Raw genomic sequence first — 21213 nt, forward strand, 5'->3', positions numbered from 1 at the left:
TTTAAATAATCATTTAAATAAGATTACATCTGTAATGGTTATGTATGAACTATGATACATTTTGAGATGTTATTTGTTCTAAGTTTAACCAAAAATTAACAAAATGTAACATAATTTTAATATAAATATTCTTTATATAAGAATATTTATAATATATATTTAATAATTTATACAATAATGATTAAAATTGATTTTATTCATAATGTAAATAAAAGATTACACATCTAAAGGCTATTATGCAAAAACCATACATTTAGAAATGATTTCACATGTAACAAAAATAAACTAAAACTAAACTGAAATAACTAAAAATAACAGCTTGTTATTAGATGACAAAACCATCATCTCAGTCTATAGACTCAAAAAACCTTGTGCCTGAAGTGTTTTTCTCAAGTGAAGCAGTTTGATTTCTTTTTACAGGACAGCCAAAAGTAGATCTATTACCTTACCAAACAGGCCGAATTGTGTGGGGTTAGGGTTATCGTTTATCATTTCTCCCTCTCTGTAGCATCTGGCACTTTTCACAGACAGACAGCATTACTGTCAGAGAGATTAATCACGGATATACAAGACAGTCTGTCTATTAACCCCGCACAAAGAGAGCTAACTCCTCTCTGACATTGCCTTCAGTGAGATTGAGAGATATGCGATGCATAAATGAATGCTTTTTCAAAGCCGCCAATGCGTTTCACTGAGTCAAAGGCTAAGTGTTTACCAAATGTACTAAAGCAACAGCTCATATTCACACATTTGTCTGTGAATTTCCTTAATTGTTCCGATCATCTCGCCAGCGAATTACGAATCGTTCAGTCATGTCATAAAAAACTTTTGATGAACTTGAAGGTCACAAACTAAAAAGAGACCAGGCAGTTCATTAGGAAACATTACATGTTCACCGCCTTCCAGTTGTTAAATCTCCCATTGTAATGATTTAATCTTTTCATCCATTTAAATCCCCTCATTATAACTTTCATCATTCATCTTATCAAATCTGATGCTGCGAAGGAACGTATTAAGACCTTTAAGGCATCGCAGAAGAATCCATCACAAGTCTGAAGAAGAAAAAAATGTAAATCTTCTTTTCAAAGAATAAGCAAAGACTAGACCGCCTGAAATAATGTAAATGCATTACCTCGTGTTAAATATTTCATGGACTCGCAGATGTTATGCCTAAAACCAGATGTGGTTTTCTCAGATCACACATTTGTACAGCAGTTTGTATCTCTCAGGAAGTCAGGATCAGGATGTGATATCAGCAGGGTGTGAAGAGCGTCTACACACGCACAAATATGCAACCGTCAACCTGTATTTTCCCGAGACTGTGAAAATCACTGAGAAAAATTCTGTTTTTATCTCCTCACTGTACGCAATGGAAATTTCCTACTTTTAAGCAGAGAATGCCAAGACTTTCTAAGGCGCCTCTGAGTCCTGTAAAGACAGACGGGGAAAAAACGTAGAGCTTTTTGTACATCACTGCCAGAATGTAAATACGGCTACTTGGGAAAGGAGGGCTATGTACTAAACAATGTTTCCACGTACTTGAGAAATGTTTTCCCAAGGAAAACTGTCGTTTCTGTCGTTCATGATTATTGGATCAATGGATTGCACATAGAGCAAAATCTTGCTGATGAAATTTTGTGATATTTCTACCCAACCGCTGGGTTGAGCCTGTTGGGTCATATTTTGGGTCATATTTTATTTCTTCCAGTGCTGGATAGTTTTTGTGTTACCCAGCTGTTGGGTTAATAGCTGGGTCAATCTCACCTCCGACGAGACAACCCAGCATGGATTTACTTCAACCCAGCTGCTGGGTTAAAGTTGGATCCAGACTTTTTGTATCTGCCTAATTGGTGCAATTCTTCAGAGAAATAAAGGTTTGTGTACATTTTATTTCCTTTATAAAGTCTTTACAGTGCTGTAAATTATATTATTTTACAAAACGCAACATACGGGACAAGATGTCAGTCAGCTAAACGCGTCAGCAGCAGTCGTCTGGCTATTGTGAAATCATGTGAACAAAACTCATTTTAGCACTGCACAGAAGCTGCATGAAGTGACATTTTGATGTGCTATTTATACATTTAGACTGTATTTATAATTGCAAAAATAATATTATGAGATTATTGTTTTAAATACAAAACTCTGAATATAGAAATATGTTGGAAAAGAATGTAATATAATGGGAAACTCAAAACCGTCAGCAGCTTGCAGCAAGTGTTCATGAAGTGTTCAACGCTTCTGTAAATGAATTAAAAATAAATGTAATTTTTATTATGACTTATTATTTCCCAATTCTGACTTTCTTTTCTCAGAATTGTGAGATATAAACAGGCAATTCTGACTTTTTTTCTCAAAATTGCATGATACAAAGTTGCTATTGTGAGATATAAAGTCAGAATTGTGTGATATAAACTCACAATTGCAAGAAATAAAGTTAGAATTGCAAGATAAAAGATGCAAGTTTGTATCTCACAATTCTGACTTTTTTTTTCTCACAAAACTGCAAGTTTATATCTCGCAATTTAGACTTTTTTTCTCGCAATTCTAAGATTATGATATAAACTCACAATTTTGTCCTCAGAATTGTGAGATATAAACTCACAATAGCAAGTTTTAAAGTTCAATTTTGAGAAGTTTAATTTTCCCAATAGTGAGTTTATATCTTACAATTCTTACTTAACTCGCAATTGCATGTTATAGTTGTTATAGCATGTTATAGCATGTTATATAAGTCAGAATGCAAGATTTAAACTCAAAATTCTGAGGAAAAAAGTCACAATGGCAAGATACAAACTTCCTATTCTGAGAAAAAAAGTCAGAATTTTGAGTTTATATCTTGTAATTCTGACTTTATTTCTCAAAATCGTGACTTTATTTCTCAAGAATTACAAGTTTAAATCATACAATTCTAAGAAAAAATGTCAGAACTGCTAGTTAATATCATGCAATTAAAAAAAAAAAGTCAGAATTATAAAATGTAAACCTGCAATTGTGAGATAAAAAGTTTTTTATTCAGTAGCAGAAACAGGCTTCCATAATTTATGGATATACTATTGTTTATTTTAAATTCATGTTTGTTCACGGCCCATTAAATAATGCTAATGTATATAAATGAACAAACTTAGACTAAATGCATTAAACTAGTGTTAAGTCATGTATGTCTACATGAAAATAAATGACTGCAAAGTACACCAGTGACAGAAATAGGAAAGGTAGAGGACAGGCCATATTCCTGGAATGAAGTCCTAATTTAAACCATAAGCAATCCATGAACCCCTCGTGCCAGCAGGCACAAACAGGGCTGACCATGTTGATAATGAAGCAGCTTGTGTTGTCCTGAACCATCTGGAGCACATGAGGCAAACTGTGGCGTTGCTGCCCAGCGCAATTAACTGCGCCTTCCTCTTGGACACTGTTTTCCTGCTATTGCTGCCATGGGAGACAGACTGCATCCTGGGTAAAGTCCATCCCATTGTCACGACTAAATTTTAATTTCTGCTCACAGATAATAACACCGCAGAGGGCTGTCACATAACCACGGGCAGTGCACCAGACATAGGATCTTTCCTCGCTGTAAGTGTGGCATTGATAAATGGACGTCTCACTGTATGGTTTTGAAAAGGGAAGAAAAAAGATAACTCGACTTAACTAATTCTCCATTAACTTCAATCTGAAAAACTAGGCATGAAGATTTAAGGAATTCCAGTCATGCACCAAAGCGGGCTGAGAAATGACATATGACGGTGTCAATAAAACATATGACAACATTATTGAATTTAATGATGCATTAATATATGCAAATGGTAATAGGCCAGATTTCACGGTGTGAATGATTGGGTGCACAAGATGTGTACTTGGTTTGTTGCCTGATCATTAACTCTGAGTAAGACACACGTATCTCCATTCAGACATCCACAGAAAGCTCCAGGCTTTTAATAAGCTCGTATCAGCCAGGAATTGAATCAATTTCTATTATATCTGATATATACAGCACGCATGCTAATAAGGCATCAAACATCATGTCTTCAATTATAACATCAAGGCAGCTTCTATCAAGTTAACTGAAGTAAATGGGATGTTTCTTGTGTGGTTTAACAGCACACAGAATATGCCCATGGACCCTGTCAAACGTTTAGATGAACATATTCAATCTATTTCCAGTGAACAATAAACTTGCACGTTATTTTTTATTTAGTACCAACCTGAATTCAGAGGGAAAAACGATGCATTTGGAGCCTGGGGGTGAAAACTTTTGGAATTTGATGATCAGGATAAATTTAACTTACTTTGTCTGTAACATGTAAGTGTCCTCTGTAGCTTATAGGGCAGTACTAAATGGAAAAAATAAAATATTTAGGCAAAATAAGAAAAATGTACACATCCTCATTCTGTTCAAAAGTTTTCACCACCAGCTCTTTATGGATCGTGTTTCCTTCTGCACTGCAAAAAAATGCTTTTCTTTCTAGACGAGTAGAAATTAAATTGAGTTTTTGCTTAGAACAAGCAAAATAACCTGCCAATGGGGTAAGAAAAAAAAAAATCTCATTTCAAACAGAAAACAAGATTATTTTTCTTACCCCACTGGCAAATTATTTTGCTTGTTTCAAGCAAAAACACACTTAATTTTGACTTGTTTTTTCTGAAAACAATTTATTAAATATTATATTAATTTGTCTAGAAAATCCTTCTTGATTTAAGCACTTTTAGATATTTGGGCTGGAAATAAGACAAAAAATCAAAGTAAGAAAAGCATTTTTTGCAGTGTGGAGCATCAGTGAGCGTTTGAACCTTCAGTCTGAAAAGATGGATCTCAAAATCATACAATCATCGTTGGAAAGGGTTTAAATATGCAACAATGTTGAAAAACCAAAGAATTTGTGGCACCTGAAGGATTTTTCTGAAAAAACAGCTGGCAGTTTAACTGTTCAGGACAAAAGTAAGTAAGTAAAAAGTAAGTAAACAAATCACAAAGATAGATATAACCACTTTGTTACATCAATGTAAGACTAAAATTGCACATAAAAAATATCTGAGGGACTTTTTAGTGAGTAATCAAGTTGGTGAAATCTAAAGCAAATCTAGCTGTGACCAGTACTAAGCTTTGTTGACTGATGACCCGAAAAATGTAAAAATAGTGTACCTTGAATATAATGTTGGTCTATATTTGTGCTATATTTCTTAATTTGATTAAAGTTGAATTAGTTTCAGGTCTAAAACTTGGCCATCTTAACACCGGAGACTCATTTTTTTAATTTTTTGCCCCTTCCCAGAGAATCCACTCCCTAATTAAAGTTCTTCTACCGTCAACAGGTCCCATGCGGTACAAGGGCACTTTAGAAATGCTAAATGTATTTACACTGTACTGCAGCAAAGGCGCAGCCCATAGCACACGTACTGTTGACTCGTCTCTAAATAGGATTGCTGCACGACAAAATAAACATCAGATCTAGTTAACATTTGCTAAAGGTTGCACAAGAACAATGCGATCTGCAGAGGTATATTTGGGCCTGTTTTGGGAAATGAAATCTAATCACGCTCTTTCCGTCACGGTAAATGCTAATATCAGATGCTAATATCAGATTATTGGTGTCATATGCAAATCGGGATTTACAGAACTTCTGTTCTTCAGAATGGTAGGAGGAAAATCATGTGTGAAATAGTGATATTGACCTACTTAAACAGTGGACTGGAAACGTGTTTGGACACTTTAAAATGTCTGAATGTCACTGCGTTTGAAAACAAGTACTTTTGGTGCTGCTTTATATGACCTTTGTGCTTCTCAGGCTGATAGTGATAAACAAAATTCTTCCACTGACACTTTTAAAGAAAGAAATGCTACAAAATTATCTACGTTTTCTTGTGAGTTAAGAAGTGAGTGCACTTAAGTACTAATAATATTCTCTTTGACATCCAAAAACATTATTATATAGCAAATGTGTAGCATTTCACCTCTCACTGCGAATAAAACTATAATTACACCCATAAGCGAAACATTACTGACCAACTGAAAAATTCTGGACCAGTGCGACACACAAGGTTCATTTTCAACTAAAGAGCTTTGTGTGTTTTCACACTGACAGAGCGCCCACATACTTTGCATCTCATTATGCATTTGAGCCATTTTTTTGCATATCTTTCTCAGTATGAATAGTCTGGCGGTCAAAGGCCAAACGGTTGGGATCATGTAGAGTAAACCAAATGACGTCAATTTCAGTTTAAGAGTGTCACGGCAATGAGCCGTCTGAGCACCTCTAATAATTTCCGGAGCACAAAAAAAAGTCTTCATTTTAATTTGGTTTTAAATATTGTGGCGTCGACATGCTCTGGTTACTCCACTTTTATGCAACATAATTTATCTTCATATCCACCGTACAAAGTCCAGGACGAACATAAAAACACAACATTTAAAGGCTAAAGCTTTTTCCTGAATAAATCAGCAAGCAAACCTTTAAGGTCGACACAGAAAGTAAATATGATGAATTAACTAATACCAGAAGGCATTTATTCTGATAGCAGCAACAGAGGAAATTATTATTAATGAATGATGCAGTTCTGCTTTTAACTTCACTGTAAACAATAATATAGTTTTGAAAGGCAGGACTAACACTTTTCTTAGAGGTTATTAGAAGCATTTTTAATCAGAAATTGCAAGGAAAAGTAGAAAATCCATCATCATTTATTCACCCAACAAAAACCTCCAAACAAGATTAATATAATAATCCTATTTAGCCACGATGGCAACACACAAAGTTTCAATTTTAGAAATGGTTTCTATTTCTGAGACGTCGAGGCTGAAACAACATCACAAATGATTACAGTTATAATCTCAGGTGCTGATTATGTGCTTTGTTCAATGTTAAGTGTCTAATGTGAGTTTGAATATCATTTTGCATGATTTATAGCCATACTGAAAGCAACAACAGATAGTTTACCTCAGATCTTATAAATAAATTTAAAAAGCAAAAATACAGTATCTCACAAAAGTGAGTACACCCCTCACATTTCAGCAACCATTTTAGTATATCTTCTCAAGGAACAATACTATAGAAATTAAAGTTAGATATATTTTAGAGTAGTCAACGTGCAGCTTGTATAGCAGTGTAGATTTACTGTCCTCTGAAAATAACTCAACATACAGCCATTATTGTCAAAATAGCTGGCAACAAAAGTGAGTACACCATAAGTGATAACGGCACAGCAGTATGTTTAACCATGCAAAGCCACATGTCCTATTCATCATGTTTATATTTTTGTCTGCTTGACAGGACCATACAAAGTTGTGTATCTTGTATTTGAACAGTTAAAATTAGGTGCTTTAAGTACAATTCTCTCATACTGATCACTATATGTTCAACATGGGATCTCATGGCAAAGAACTCTCTGAGGATTTGAGAATTAGAATTGTTGCTCTCCACAAAGATATCCAAGGCTATTAGAGGTTCAGTGCACCCTGAAACCGAGATACACTACAGTGGTGGGGGCTATACAGAGGTTTTCCAAGATGGGTTCCATTCGGAACAGGCCTTGCAAGGGTCTATCAACGAAATTGAGCACTCGTTCTGTGTGTCAGATGCAGAACCTTCAAAAAACATATGCATGAATGATGCCAGCATTGCTTTAAAGGTTGCAGAATTAGAAGGTTAGCTTCTCAGTGCTCAGACAATATGCCGCACTCTGCAACAAGTCGGTTTGCATAGGCGTCATCCCAGAAGGAAGCCTCATCTAACGCTGGCTCACAAGAAAGCCTGCAAACAGTTTGCTGAAGACAACCTGTCCAAGAGCATGAATTACTGGAACCATGTCCTGTGGTCTGATGAGACTATAAGATAAACTTGTTTGGCTCAGATGCATCCAGCATGTGTGGCGATGCCCTGGTGAGGAGTATCAAGAAAATTGTGTTTTGCCTACAGTCAAGCACGGTGATGGTAGCATCATGGTCTAGGACTGCATGAGTGCTGCTGGTACTGGGGAGCTGCAGTTCATTGAGGGAAACATGGATTCCATTATGTACTGTACATTCTGAAGCAGAACATGATGCGTTCCCTCCAGAAACTAGGCGGAACGGCAGTTTTCCAACATGATAACAATCCCAAACACACCACCAAGATGACAACTGCCTTGCTGAGAAAGCAGAAGGTGAAGGTAATGGGGTGGCCAAGTATGTCTCCAGACCTGAACCCTATTAAGCACCTGTGGGGCATCCTCAAGCGGAAGGTGGAGAAGCATCATGTGTCTAACATCCAGCAGTTCTGTGGGGAGTGGAAGAAGATCCCAGCAACAACCTGTGCAGCTCTGGTCAATTCCATGCCCAGGATGATTAAGGCAGTGGCAGATAACAATGGTGCTAACACAATATATTGTATGTTTGAACTGCGAACCAACATGTGTTTTTCTTGACAATTTTCTCTCTTCACTAAGTTTTGTCCATTGTTTTGTTTATTGCTCTAATTCTTCTAATTCTTAGGGTTTCTCTTTCTAATCAACCTTACATTGGGTTAGTCACTCAATTAATTCTCTTGTGCTTCGTTCCCACCCTTCTGAATTATGTTGCGTTGATAAGGAGTTATCACAAACTAAAACTGTTTAGTTGTGCTATCTTACAATCAATATATAGTAATTGTAAGCTAAAGTGTTGCCTATGTATCCAGTTAAAACTTGAAGTGGCAATGAGGTCTTAAAATGTATGAAAAGAGTCTTAATAAGGTCTTAAAAATATATTAAATTTAACTGAAAATTAACTGAAAAAAAAAAATTATTCCTGTATATACCCTGGAGTAACAGCTCACTACCAGTTACAAAAGACACTGTAACAGTCTGTCACAGGTAATTAGTTGCATTTTAATTTCTTAAATTTTCTTTTCCATAAAAAAGTATGCCATTTTGATGCACTGACATTGTTTTTTTCCCCCTAGACTCAGAAGTTGAGTTGTAAATCTACATGACCGTGTTTGCTTGAACTGTGAAAAAAGTGCAATGTACTTTACACTTGGGGTTTCTGGCAGATTTGTAGAAGGGAAGATTGCAAGGGTGATCTGAATTTGAGAAAAGATAGGAAAAGAGAGTAGGAGAGCTTAGGTTATAACACTAGTCAACCGCTTTCTCTCTCTCTCCGTCTCCCCCTCTGTTCCATAGAGCGTCTTGTTAATCATTCTCAGGGCTGCCCTTTGCGGTTTCCTACATTACATATTGCTATAAAATCTTTATGTCTCAAGAGGATCTACAACTCTCTTACCGATAGGACCAGAATACAGAAAGAACATCACAGAAGAGAATCTATACAGTATTCAAGGGATACACAGAGCAGTTCTGTTCACCTATGCCCTATAAATGTTGTAAACGTAGAATAAATTAGCAATTTTTTCGTTTTATAGCAATACAATATTATACATTTTGCACACACGTTTTACAAGAAATTAATTACGCCTCTTTAGCAAGGACAAAAGTGATGTATGTTTCATATATTAATAGATATCACATAATATAAATTATTTATAATATATTTTAATATAATATCACATAAAAGTAATATATATTATATGTGACCCTGGACCACAAAACCAGTCATAAGGTTAAATTTTACAAAACTGAGATATATACATCATACGAAAGCACAATAAATAAGCTTTCTATTGATTTATGATTTGTTAGGATAGGACAATATTTGGCCGAGATACATCTATTTGAAAATCTGGAATCTGAGGGTGCAAAAAAATCAAAATACTGAGAAAATCACCTTTAAAGTTCTCCAAATTAAGTTCTTAACAATGCATATTATTAATCAAAAATTACATTTTGATATATTTATAGTAAGGATTTTACAAAACATCTTCATGGAACATGATCTTTACTTAATTTCCTAATGATTTTTGCCATAAAAGAAAAATCAATAATTTTGACCCATACAATGTATTTTTGGCTATTGCTACAAACATACCCCAGCGACTTAAGACTGGTTTTGTGGTCCAGGGTCACATATTTTAAATTAATGATGCTCTCTTTTGAACATTCTATCAGAATATTAGAATAATTTCTGAAGGATCATGAAGGACACTAAATTTCAGCTTTGCCATCACAGGAATAAAATTATATTTTAAGATACATTAAAATTCAAATGTAATACTATTTCACATTATTATTGTTTTACTGTGTTTTTAATCAAATAAATGCTGCCTTTGTGAGTATAAGACACTTTTTTCAAAAACTTTATAATACGTAATCATGTATATATAAAAAAAAAAAAGTAGTGCTGTTAAATCGATTAATCGCAATGAATCACATCCAAAAATAAAAGTTTGTTTACATAATATAGGTGTATATCTCACATAAAATAATATATATTATATTTAAAATAGGGGTGGGCATAGATTAATTTTTTTAATCTAGATTAATCTAGATTAAATCTTGGAATTAATCTAGATTAATCTAGATTAAAATGGCTAATTTGAATTCTGCTGAAGGCATTTTCAGAATATGTGTGCTACCCAAATAATGACTAAAAGTAAGTCTTCGAGAACGGGCCAGGTGGCGCATTAGACCAGGCGCTCATCTCCTGTTTCCAAAATGCATCACAAACTGCTTGACAATTGCATTTACAACATAATTACCTATACAAACTTGTGTAACAAAGTACTTCTGCGCAAAAGGCTGCACGATGTGCGCGTTGCCGGTAAATACACAGACGCGCACGGACATGGATTTCTCCGTGCTTCGATTAAACTGCGTTGCTTTTAGAACCATCAATTCAGTTGTTGCATATAGTTTAATGTCTTTATTTAGGGATTATCAAAGTAAATTATAACTCAAACTTGAGATTTTACTGGGGCACAGCAGATTTTCACTGGGACACGTGCCCCAGTAAAAAGGGTCTAACAACGCATGCACCTGCCCTGAAGCGGCTTCATAACTGCATCCATGTCTGCACGTCTCATTTGATGTGGTAATTTCACAGAAGTTGAAGACTCGTTCCCGCCTCCTACAGTGCAATTCGTATAGGTATACGTCATCCGCGCTAAAATATCAAGGTGAAAGTCATCATATCTTGCGTAGTTTAGACCCAGCTCCCAACCCAATTTTGAGAATAGATTAACGGCGATATTTTTTTTATCGCCCGATATGTCTCACGTTAACGCAGCACGTTAACGCCGATAGCGGCCCACCACTAATTTAAAATAAATGCTGCTCTCTTTTAAACTTTGTTTTAGAATATTAGAATAATTTCTGCTGATAAATCGATTACTCACAATTAATCGCATCCTAAATAAAAGTTTGTTTACAAAATATAGGTGTGTGGCCTGTGTATATTTATATGCAAATATAAATACATACATATAAATGTAGAAAGAAATAAGAAATATATGTAATATATATATGTATATTTTTAATAAAAGTAGTGCTGTCAAATCGATTAATCGCGATTTATCGCATCCAAAATAAAAGTGTGTAAATATTTCTTAAACATATAAATGTATGTGTGTGTGTATTTATATACACAAATAAATATACACAGTAAACACACATATTATGTAAACACAAACTTTTATTTTGCATACGATTAATCGCGATTAATCAATTTGACAGCACTAAAAAAAGTTATTCACAAAACAGATTTCTAATTTATTCAGTTATAGTTCAGTCTACACTGTATTAAATTAGAAAAGTGCGTAATAACAATGTTTCTGCTTGTGATTTCATACTTTTGAATCCACTGTATAGCTTATGAATCAAGCAAACACGGTAGTTACAGTACGATTAAAACATTTTCAAATACATAAACGTTTATTTCACTACTGTTACAGCACAGACACATTGCTGAAAGTAAGACGTTCTGAAGAATGAACAATGCCTGTTTTTGAAGTTGAGCACACAGCTCATGTCTTTCAGATTTGCTCACTGATCAAGAATAGGAACACTTTTAATTGTGTGGACATCACAGACACAAAGCATCCCGATGGTTCACGGCTCACTGTCTGCTCTTATTTAAATGCTCTGCTCATACAATCAGCCACAGCCTCCAGCTGACAATACACTGTCTGTTTATCATGACTGGACAAAAAATAGGAAGAGACAAAACAAAAACACTTTTCTCAATTCATCATCATCACATTCAATTTCCTTTGTGTGACAGCCGAGGCCTAATCACACTGGAAGGTGGTTAATTTAGCTGTAAGGAGAGCAATTTAAATACAAATAAACCCCTGGTCCCTCTATAGGGGACCAGGAATAAACAAAACGTCACTGTTGATCGTGCCGTAATGGGAAGGGATGACATACGGACATGTACGGAAGACATCTCTCAACTCCGTGCCCCAATGTTGAGCTAATAGAGGTCAAGAGGCTGGAGGACGCTGGGGATGGCGAAGACAACGAGAGGATGGAATATAACAACCTGACGGCTCATCCATGAGTGGGTTGGAGGCATCAAGAAATTAGGACAATTACAGTTTAACTTCCCAATTACCGAACTTAATGCACCCTGGATGCAATTCTGATTTAACGCTTCATTTGCTTGCAGAATGCCAGCCCTCCATAATTTGATGAAACCTGACAGTCAATTTAGAAAGCATATTTTGGGAAATAGTTTTCTCTTCCACTGTCTCTGCATATGCGTCTGAGCATAAACTGCCTAAAGAGACGATTCCGTATCTCTGACGTGCAGGGTCAACATGCACCTATATAAGCATAAGTGGCAATCCTGGTTCACATTGTGCCTGAGGAAAAATATACCTAAGAAAGAAACTCTTTACTGGACTGATGATTCATTTAAATGTGAATATCTAGCAATTCAACACATTTTTATTATTTTATTATTTTATTAACAAATTAAAACAATTGCACATCCCTGCATCTTAAAAAATACTGTTGATTTCCAAAAAAATTCCTGATAAATTTGACAATGAGCTAAAATATCAATAAAAACGTTCCATAACGTACAGTTTATTCCAAAATAAGATTGAAGATTCTTTAATGCACTTACATGAATAACAGAAGCAGACAAATGTCAAATATATATGTAAGCACATATGAAAAGAAGACATTATGTAGCAAGCCTGAAAAAATTTACCGTAGAAATATTATGTTTTGTAATGTTTATGCCTGTTATAGCTGTGGTCAGCTGTGGTCCGATATCCTTATTTTGCTTATTAATGCTTATTTAGAATCACTTGTCGCATTTGCTCACTAGGTTTTGTGAAGTTTTGAGTTTTCCTTTAGGCTTTATAGGGTTTTGGGTAAATGTGGACATGCCCCTTTTCTAAACGATCCCATTATTGCTTCCCAAATGGTAAAATTCTTTTTTTTTTTTTTTTTTTTTGATAATTATTGACCTATAGAGTCCAGACAATTGTACTACAGTGTTTTTTCCAGATTGAGTAAAAAAACCTAGAACTAGTTTGCAAAAATAGTTTTTTTTTTTTACATCTTCGCAATCATTTAACAAACAATTTGATTGTCAACATTGGTTCTAGAGGCAAAGTTGTCCAGAATGAGGAGTTCTAGCATATGATACAAATAGCGTGTATATGTGTGGAAAACTGCACAATGTACAATCGTTTGCGCCCTTAAAAAATGCGATATCGTCCCCCGTGGCCGATTTCTTTCAAATTTCTCACAGACCTTTGGGGCCGTGGGTCAAACAGGCCCACTGAGTTTCATTTCAATCGGCCTCAGTTAACCTTGTCTAACTGGTGCTCAAACTTCATTCTTTTAACTTCATTCATGTTTTTTGAGATACACAAATGTCTGTAAAGATTTGTGGAACTTTGGACCAAGACCGTGCTCAGCGATTTGAACGTTGATAGGACAAATGGTTGAGTAGGTATAGCCATATTTATGTTTTTCTCCTTCTTATAGCACCACCAAGTTACCAAGCTCTACGATATTTGTTCTGTGACCTCAGATTCAGTTCTTACGTAAGTGTTCTGTGTTTGGGGAAGATATCTTATTCCGTTCAAGAGTTATAGGCATTTTACTAAAAGTGGCCCTGCCCCTTTCAAATGTTTTGGCATCCCTTCGCGACACCGATTCGAAAATTTACCTTTTTTTGGGATAATTATTGATATTCACTCTCCAGACAATCTTTCTACACTGGTTTAGTTCCGATCAGGTGAAAAACCTAGAACTAGCTCGCAAAAGTAGCTTTTTCAAAAAATCCAAAATCCAATAATAATGTTAACTTCGGTAGTTTTAGCATCTAACTGTGATAGAGACGATAATCTAATAATCCAATTCGTAAATGAACAAGTAGTTCTAACTTGGCTCAGAGAATGTTAAATTAATATTTAAAGGGGTCATCGGATTCAAAACTCACTCAGTACATGTTGTTTGAACATTAATGTGTGTTGGCAGTTTGTGTACACAACCACCCTACAATGATAAAAATCCACAGAGTGGTATTTTTTCATCTTTAAAAGGAATATCCACTTTTTAAAATCAGGTAATTCTCAGCTTCTTGTCAGTGTGACGACACACCGACAGAGGCCGCTTCGACAATAGTTGATTGACGTGAGCGCCTTACCTTAGACCCGTCCTCACCAACTGAAACAGTCTGACTTTGATTGCTATTGTGTGACTCAGGTGCAGGGGAAGACAAGAATGTCTCAGATTGAGCGATTGAGGTGTTCTGTTGTTGGATGTAATAATGAACATAGCAGTTGTCATTTACTCCTGACATCTGAGCCGCTGAAGACGCAAAGGGTTAACGTTACTTTTGTTTTTGAAAGGAAAGCGCTGATCCCGATCTACATATGCGTCTATGTTCGTGCGAATCGTTCCTGATGCAGCTTCACCTACAGCAGAAGTGAGTATAAGGGTTTTTTATGCATGTTTGCAAACGGCCTTTCTTGAAAATGTGCTTGTTGGCAAGTTTCGCCGCTAAACGTGGCTAAATGCAGCTAAATGCAGCTAAATGCGACTAAAGTAAACATTACGGCTCATAATCCCACAGCAGAAAGAGGCGGGCGGGGTGGGGCGAGCAGAGCTAATTTGCATTTAAATGACCATGCAATAAAATGAGTTGATGTTTTGCAGAGCTGATTTTGACAAGGTAAAGAGTTTTTTTTTTTTTTTACACTACTAACCAAAGTATATTATAGACATTTCATTAAGACCCCAAAGAATCATATGAACTTGTGGAAAATGGGCATCTGATGACCCCTTTAAATAATAATATTCATTTGTAAATTCCCTTCAAAATCACACACTGGTGACATGGACACTACACAACTCTGGGCTAATGCTCATTAACTGACATATGCTCTCTCAATATGCTGACTGAATGAATACTTTCCCTGCGATTACCAACACAGATCCCTCAAATTGTGATCTTGTCTGCCTATTATAAAATAAACTGGAAAATCTGGAAACATTAAATAGGTCCATCAAACATATCAATCATGCAAAACTAGAAAACTGCATAAATACAGATAAGAGGGCACACAAACACTCAGAGGGACACTGTCCATCATAAAAGTTGGCAACACAGTGCATAACTACATACTACAGCAGTGATTGTCCTTCAGTAAAGATGACTGAAGGCCAGAGAGCAGAGCTGTGATGGACAAGGCAATAGCCCGGTGCACATCGCCAGCTATCATTCACTACACAACATGGTCAAACAAACTACTCTGTAAATCTCACCATGTAATGTCTCATACACTCCGACCTTACACACAATCTTACTAAATATATGGTGTTACCAAGCAGGACAATTTAGAAAAGTGGTGTTTCGACCATAAGACTCTGGAGAGGAGTCTTGTATTTTGTTTTCATAGTGGTAAACAAAGAAACAACGCTATAAAACAAGCATTAATAAAGAAGTTTTACACCGAAAACAAATATTATTATAAAAGTATTTAAAAAGTATTTATTTACATCTGCATTTAATAACTAGTATTTAATGTACTATATATTAAATTATTATTTCATGATTATTATTATTATTATTATTATAAAATATATACTAAATAGTTTAATAAATTAAAAATGGTTTTAAACAGAAAAATATCATACAGAATAATGATGATAATAAATAAATAAATAATAAAATAATAATATAAAAATATTTAATTAACTACAAATTAAAATTAAACGTTTAATGTACAGAAAAATCTTTGTAATTTGTAAAAGTATTTAAAAATTATTTACTACAAATTAAATAATAATAATACTTAATAATAATAATAATATTACATATATTAAATAGTGTAATAAATTAAAATAAAATGCTTTACACACACATATCATTATGAAATAATAATGTTAATAATAATACTATATTAAAATATTTAGTATCCTACAAATTAAAACGAAATACTTTATGCACAAAAGCAAATAATAATACTAAAAATAAGGATTTTAAAAAGTATATAAATTATTGTACAATAATTATTTTTATAATGTCACTTAAAATAACTATAAGTAAAATATGGACTACTTTTAGTCTCTATACATCCAGTGAGGATGACCACACCTCCTTTGCCCTGCCTGCACTGATATGTAAAGATGTAAGAGATGTGTAAAGATGGAACTGAGAGTAACATTCTGTTCATTCCTAATTTCACATAGATGGTATGGGAGTCAAACATGTAGCGGGAGAGAAGCCCAGAGGCGCGAGTCCACAAAAAGAGCAGTGGCTTTATCCACAGTCAGATTAGCAGTAAGAACATGCACAGCAGCCTTCACTGTGCTGCATGCTCATTAATAGATTAGCATCAGCGCCCAGCGCCACAGCCACGCTGCAAATTGTTATTGCTGACTGTAATCAGAAAATGGGTCGTAGGAGTGCCAGGGGATAGTGGCAGAGACTGGCAGAGCATAGAAGAGCAAATAAATGAGAGAGAAGGTGAATGATAGCGAGCTGCAGGGATGAAGAAGAAGAGGCTTGAAGTGCTATGTGAAAAAATCCTTTGGTCAGCATTATAATTCATATGACATTATTAGGGGCCTATGATTCTGTGTTCTCTGCATCTTGGAATCCAGTCATAAAAATGGAATTTATTGTCTTACACAGAATGTCATGGAATTTTGGATGAACAAATCAAAAGTAGGTCACGACACTTAACTAGTGTCTGTCAATATTAAACTGCAAAAAGACTATTTAAATATGAATCCTGCATGTTCTGCATGTTTCTGTGTAAATGAAAGGCGCAGACACGCTGTTTCATTTTCTTGTGGTGTTTTCAGCCTCTCATGTCTCAATATATGAGTACATTAACACATTAACAATCTCTAGAACTGCTCTGAGTCACTTTATGAGCATTTGAGAAAAAAATATTGTCAAATCATATACAAACAGAAGCTTAAAGGTTTTCACAGCAACTCGTCAAAATAAAAGTTCGGTTTAACTTGAGGAAATTGTGACAGAAATGTATTACTTACTGTAATCATAGTTCTACTACTACTAATAAAATTATTATAACATATTTTTTAAAGGAATATTTACCAGAAAAATATTTACCAGAATTTATTTACTAAAAAAGGAAATTGCTGTTAAATTGTGTTTTATGATTGTAATTATTTAGACATGCTTTTTGATTCTTATTACACACACACACACACACACACACACACACACATATACATATATATATATATATATTTTTTTTTTTAATGAAAAGAGAGTCTAAAAAAAAAAAAAAACGAAAAAAATACAATTTTGAAAAACAAAATTAAATGGAAGTTTGAGAAAATGTATTTAATTAAAAGAGAATCTTAAAAAATGTAAACAGAAAAGATGTACTCCAAAAAAAAAAAAAAAAACTAAATAGATAAAATGGAATTTGGAAAAAAAAAATACATACATAAAATACATACATATATAGAGAATTTGGTGGAAAAAATATAAATAATTTCATAGAGCATTAAAAGTTTAGTTTTTGTTAAACTTTTAATACATTGCTGTTAAATTGTGTAAGGTTCATGATTTTAATTAATTAGACATGCTATTTGATTAATATTTTTTAACTGAACCAGTCTAGAAACATTAAAATGGAACATTACATACACTACCATTCAAAGGTTTGGGGTCGGTCAGATTTTTTTTTTTTTTTCATATTTCTGAAAGTCTCTTATGCTCACAGATACTGCATTTATTTGATCGCAAATACAGTAAAAAAAATGTGACATATTATTACAATTTAAAACAATTGTTTATAGTTATTATATTTATATATGTCTTACTGCCACCAAACTTTAGTTTATACTCTATAACCATATATAAATAATTGTACTTGTGCTTTTTTCAGCTACATAATTAAAGACCTTTACCTGAGAACAGATTAAAAAAGTCCTTTCAATTTCATCAAAATGAGTTTACTTCTTACCATTTTAACCTTTAACCAATTCTTCTGCAGACTCCATAAACAGCTTGTCAATTTAAATCTTGTAAACCGCTAATTAGAAGAGCACACATGCAACTATTAGCAAGTCAATCTTACACCGCCCACCTTTTTAACCAGAAAAAATATTCAGAATTGTGTTCATACTTAGCTAACTTGTTTCTCTAAGAATTGTGATTCGACTATATTCTCTCTATAGAAATGCTTCTGCAATGTTATGATCTCAATTAGCACTAATTAGTTATTAAGTCCAGCTGTTAGCCCACACATACACACAGAAAATGAGCAAATGTAAGATTAATTCTCCTGAAACTGCACCATTATAACATAAACCACATTCTGGGGTGATACTGCAGTCGAGCAACTGGGCAAACCGCCAAAAATATCCAGGTTTGAATCGAAAGTGGGAACGTATCAGTCACGGAGGGGCTATTAAGGACACAATCCCATTTTACCATCAGTTAATCTGGATATCAAAACACTTGACCCTCATTTGTTCCTGGTAAGAAGTATCAAAACAGTTGAATAAAATTACATTTTTTATTCAGGGTTTTAGATAACCCTGATTTCCCCACAAGTCCTTATAAGCATGAATACGCACGCACGCACGCACGCACGCACACACGCACACACGCGCACACACACACACACACACACACACACACACACATGATCTTTCTTTACCTGGTGTGTTGAGTAGGCGTGACATTCGGCAGGCGTAGGCTACGTGCTGCTCGCAGTGTTCAGCGCTGTTGGTTATAGCTGTGACCTGCTCCATAGAGGCACTGTAGTTCAGCTGCAGCACCGTCCGTCTCTCTCGGCTGGAGCCAGTCACTGCTGTCTGTGCCGGTAGGTTGTTCCCCACAGTCGTCCAAACTTTGTCCTCTGAAAACACGGATACAATAATGGTCATAAAAGGATAAACTGACTGACATTTCAAGAAAAGTTAAGGGATTTATCATATGTGTTAGAACTATTCCATAGCTGTTCATGTTTGCAGACATGTACAAAGTACTTTAAGAAAAAGTATTTTAAAATGTAATTTATTCCAGTGTTTTCAGCATCATTACTTTAAGCTGGGTACACACCACAAGATAATCAGGCTGATTTTGGGCCGATTTCTCTGCCCCCATCGCGAATCGTATATATTCAACATCAGAAATCCTGATTTGTGGGGGGAACCCCAATGACAAACACGCATACGAGCTGGAGATTATCACGTGAAACAAAACAATATCCAATCAGAAAGCAAGCTGACAGAAGATGGAATGATAACAAACAAATTGATGGAGCAGCACAAAAGGATTTGGACAGCAGAGATGGAGGATTCACCACAGAAATCATGTCCAAAATTATTCATACCCTTCTCAATAATCAATAGAAAAGCCTTTATTGGCTATTACAGCAATCAAATGCTTCCTATAATTGCTGACCAGCTTTCTGCATGTCTCCACTGGTATTTTTGCCCATTCATCTTTAGCGATGAGCTCCAACTCTTTCAGGTTGGAGGGTCTCCTTGTCATCACCCTGATCTTTAGCTCCCTCCACAGATTCTCAATTGGATTTAAGTCAGGACTCTGACTGGGCCACTGCAAAACGTTAATGCTTTTGTCTGCTAACCATTTCTTCACCACTTTTGCTTTGTGTTTTGGGTCGTTGTCATTGTCCACTGGTGCCCAAGGCCAGGTTTTTCTGCAGACTGCCTGATGTTGTTGTTGAGAATTTTGATGTATTGCTCCTTTTTCATGGTGCCGTTTACTGTGATTAGGTTCCCTGGTCCACTGGCTGAAACCCCCAATAACATTAGGTTCCCAGCAGCATGTTTGACAGTGAGGATGGTGTTCTTAGGGTTGAAGGCTTCTCCTTTTTTATGCCAAATGAAGGCTACATCATTGTGGCCAAACAATTGAATTTTTGTTTCATCTGACCATGAGACAGAAGACCAGAAGTCTTTTTCTTTGTCCAGATGAGGCAAAAGATGGGCTTTTGTGTGCCTTAACTGGAGAAGTGGTGTCCTCCTTGGTCTGCGTCTGTGGAACCCGGCGGTGTGCAGTGTCTGTTGGACTGTCTGCCTAGAGATGTTGCCACCAGCAGAGCCCAGATTCATCAGGATGGCCTTGGTGGTGATCCTTGGATTCTTTTTTACCTCTCTCACTATCCTCCTGGCCAGCACAGGTGTCACTTCTGGCTTCCGACCACGTCCTCTGAGATTTTCACAGTGCGGAACATCTTGTATTTTTAAATAATACTTTGCACTGCAGCCACTGGAACTTCAAAACATTTAGATATGGTCTTATAGCCCTTTCCTGACTTGTGAGCAGCCACAATGCGCAGCCACAGGTCCTCAGTGAGCTCCTTAGCCATGACTGTCCACAAACCAACAGCAGAGAGCTTCTGTTTTTCACCTGTTGAGTTGATTAAAACAGCTGTTCCCAATGATTCAGGGTAATTAGGATGCTTTAGAACAGCTTGGACTATTTGGAATGGTATAGAACTTTGGATTGTCCCATAGACTGTGACAGTTTGCAAAGGGTATGAATAATTTTGGACAATCCACTTTTTGTTCAAATGTAAAAGCTGAGAAATATTTTTTTTCCACAATGATGCCTCTTGTACATCGTCTTATTATCTTTTGGGAGAAGCCTGTGTCATTTCCGTCAAAAAAAAAAAAAAACTTGCTGATTGAATAAAAGTAACTTTAAGCCAGGGGTATGAATCATTTCAGGCTTGACCGTACACATGTACTGCAGGGGGCGCTACAAAATAAAATAATAATAAATAACTTTTTTTATATATAAAATCAGTTAATTAAAGATGTTTTTAATTATTAACATTTAATTTTAAAAAAATTGAATCCAGAAAACTAATGGAAAACACAGAA

The 21213-nt window shown here is 35.3% G+C and overlaps 1 protein-coding gene across 1 annotated transcript in view; it reads right to left on the reverse strand.

Moving 5' to 3' along the window:
* Window positions 1-21213, reverse strand: part of cntnap2a (contactin associated protein 2a) — a 598272-nt gene that overhangs the window by 188177 nt on the left and 388882 nt on the right. The window contains exon 13 of the mRNA XM_073831069.1: window positions 19017-19217. Within this exon, the coding sequence (XP_073687170.1) occupies window positions 19017-19217 (201 nt within the window). The remainder of the gene's footprint in view (window positions 1-19016; window positions 19218-21213) is intronic.

This window comes from Garra rufa, chromosome 24, assembly GCF_049309525.1.
Source record: "Garra rufa chromosome 24, GarRuf1.0, whole genome shotgun sequence".
Taxonomy (NCBI): Eukaryota; Metazoa; Chordata; class Actinopteri; order Cypriniformes; family Cyprinidae; genus Garra; species Garra rufa.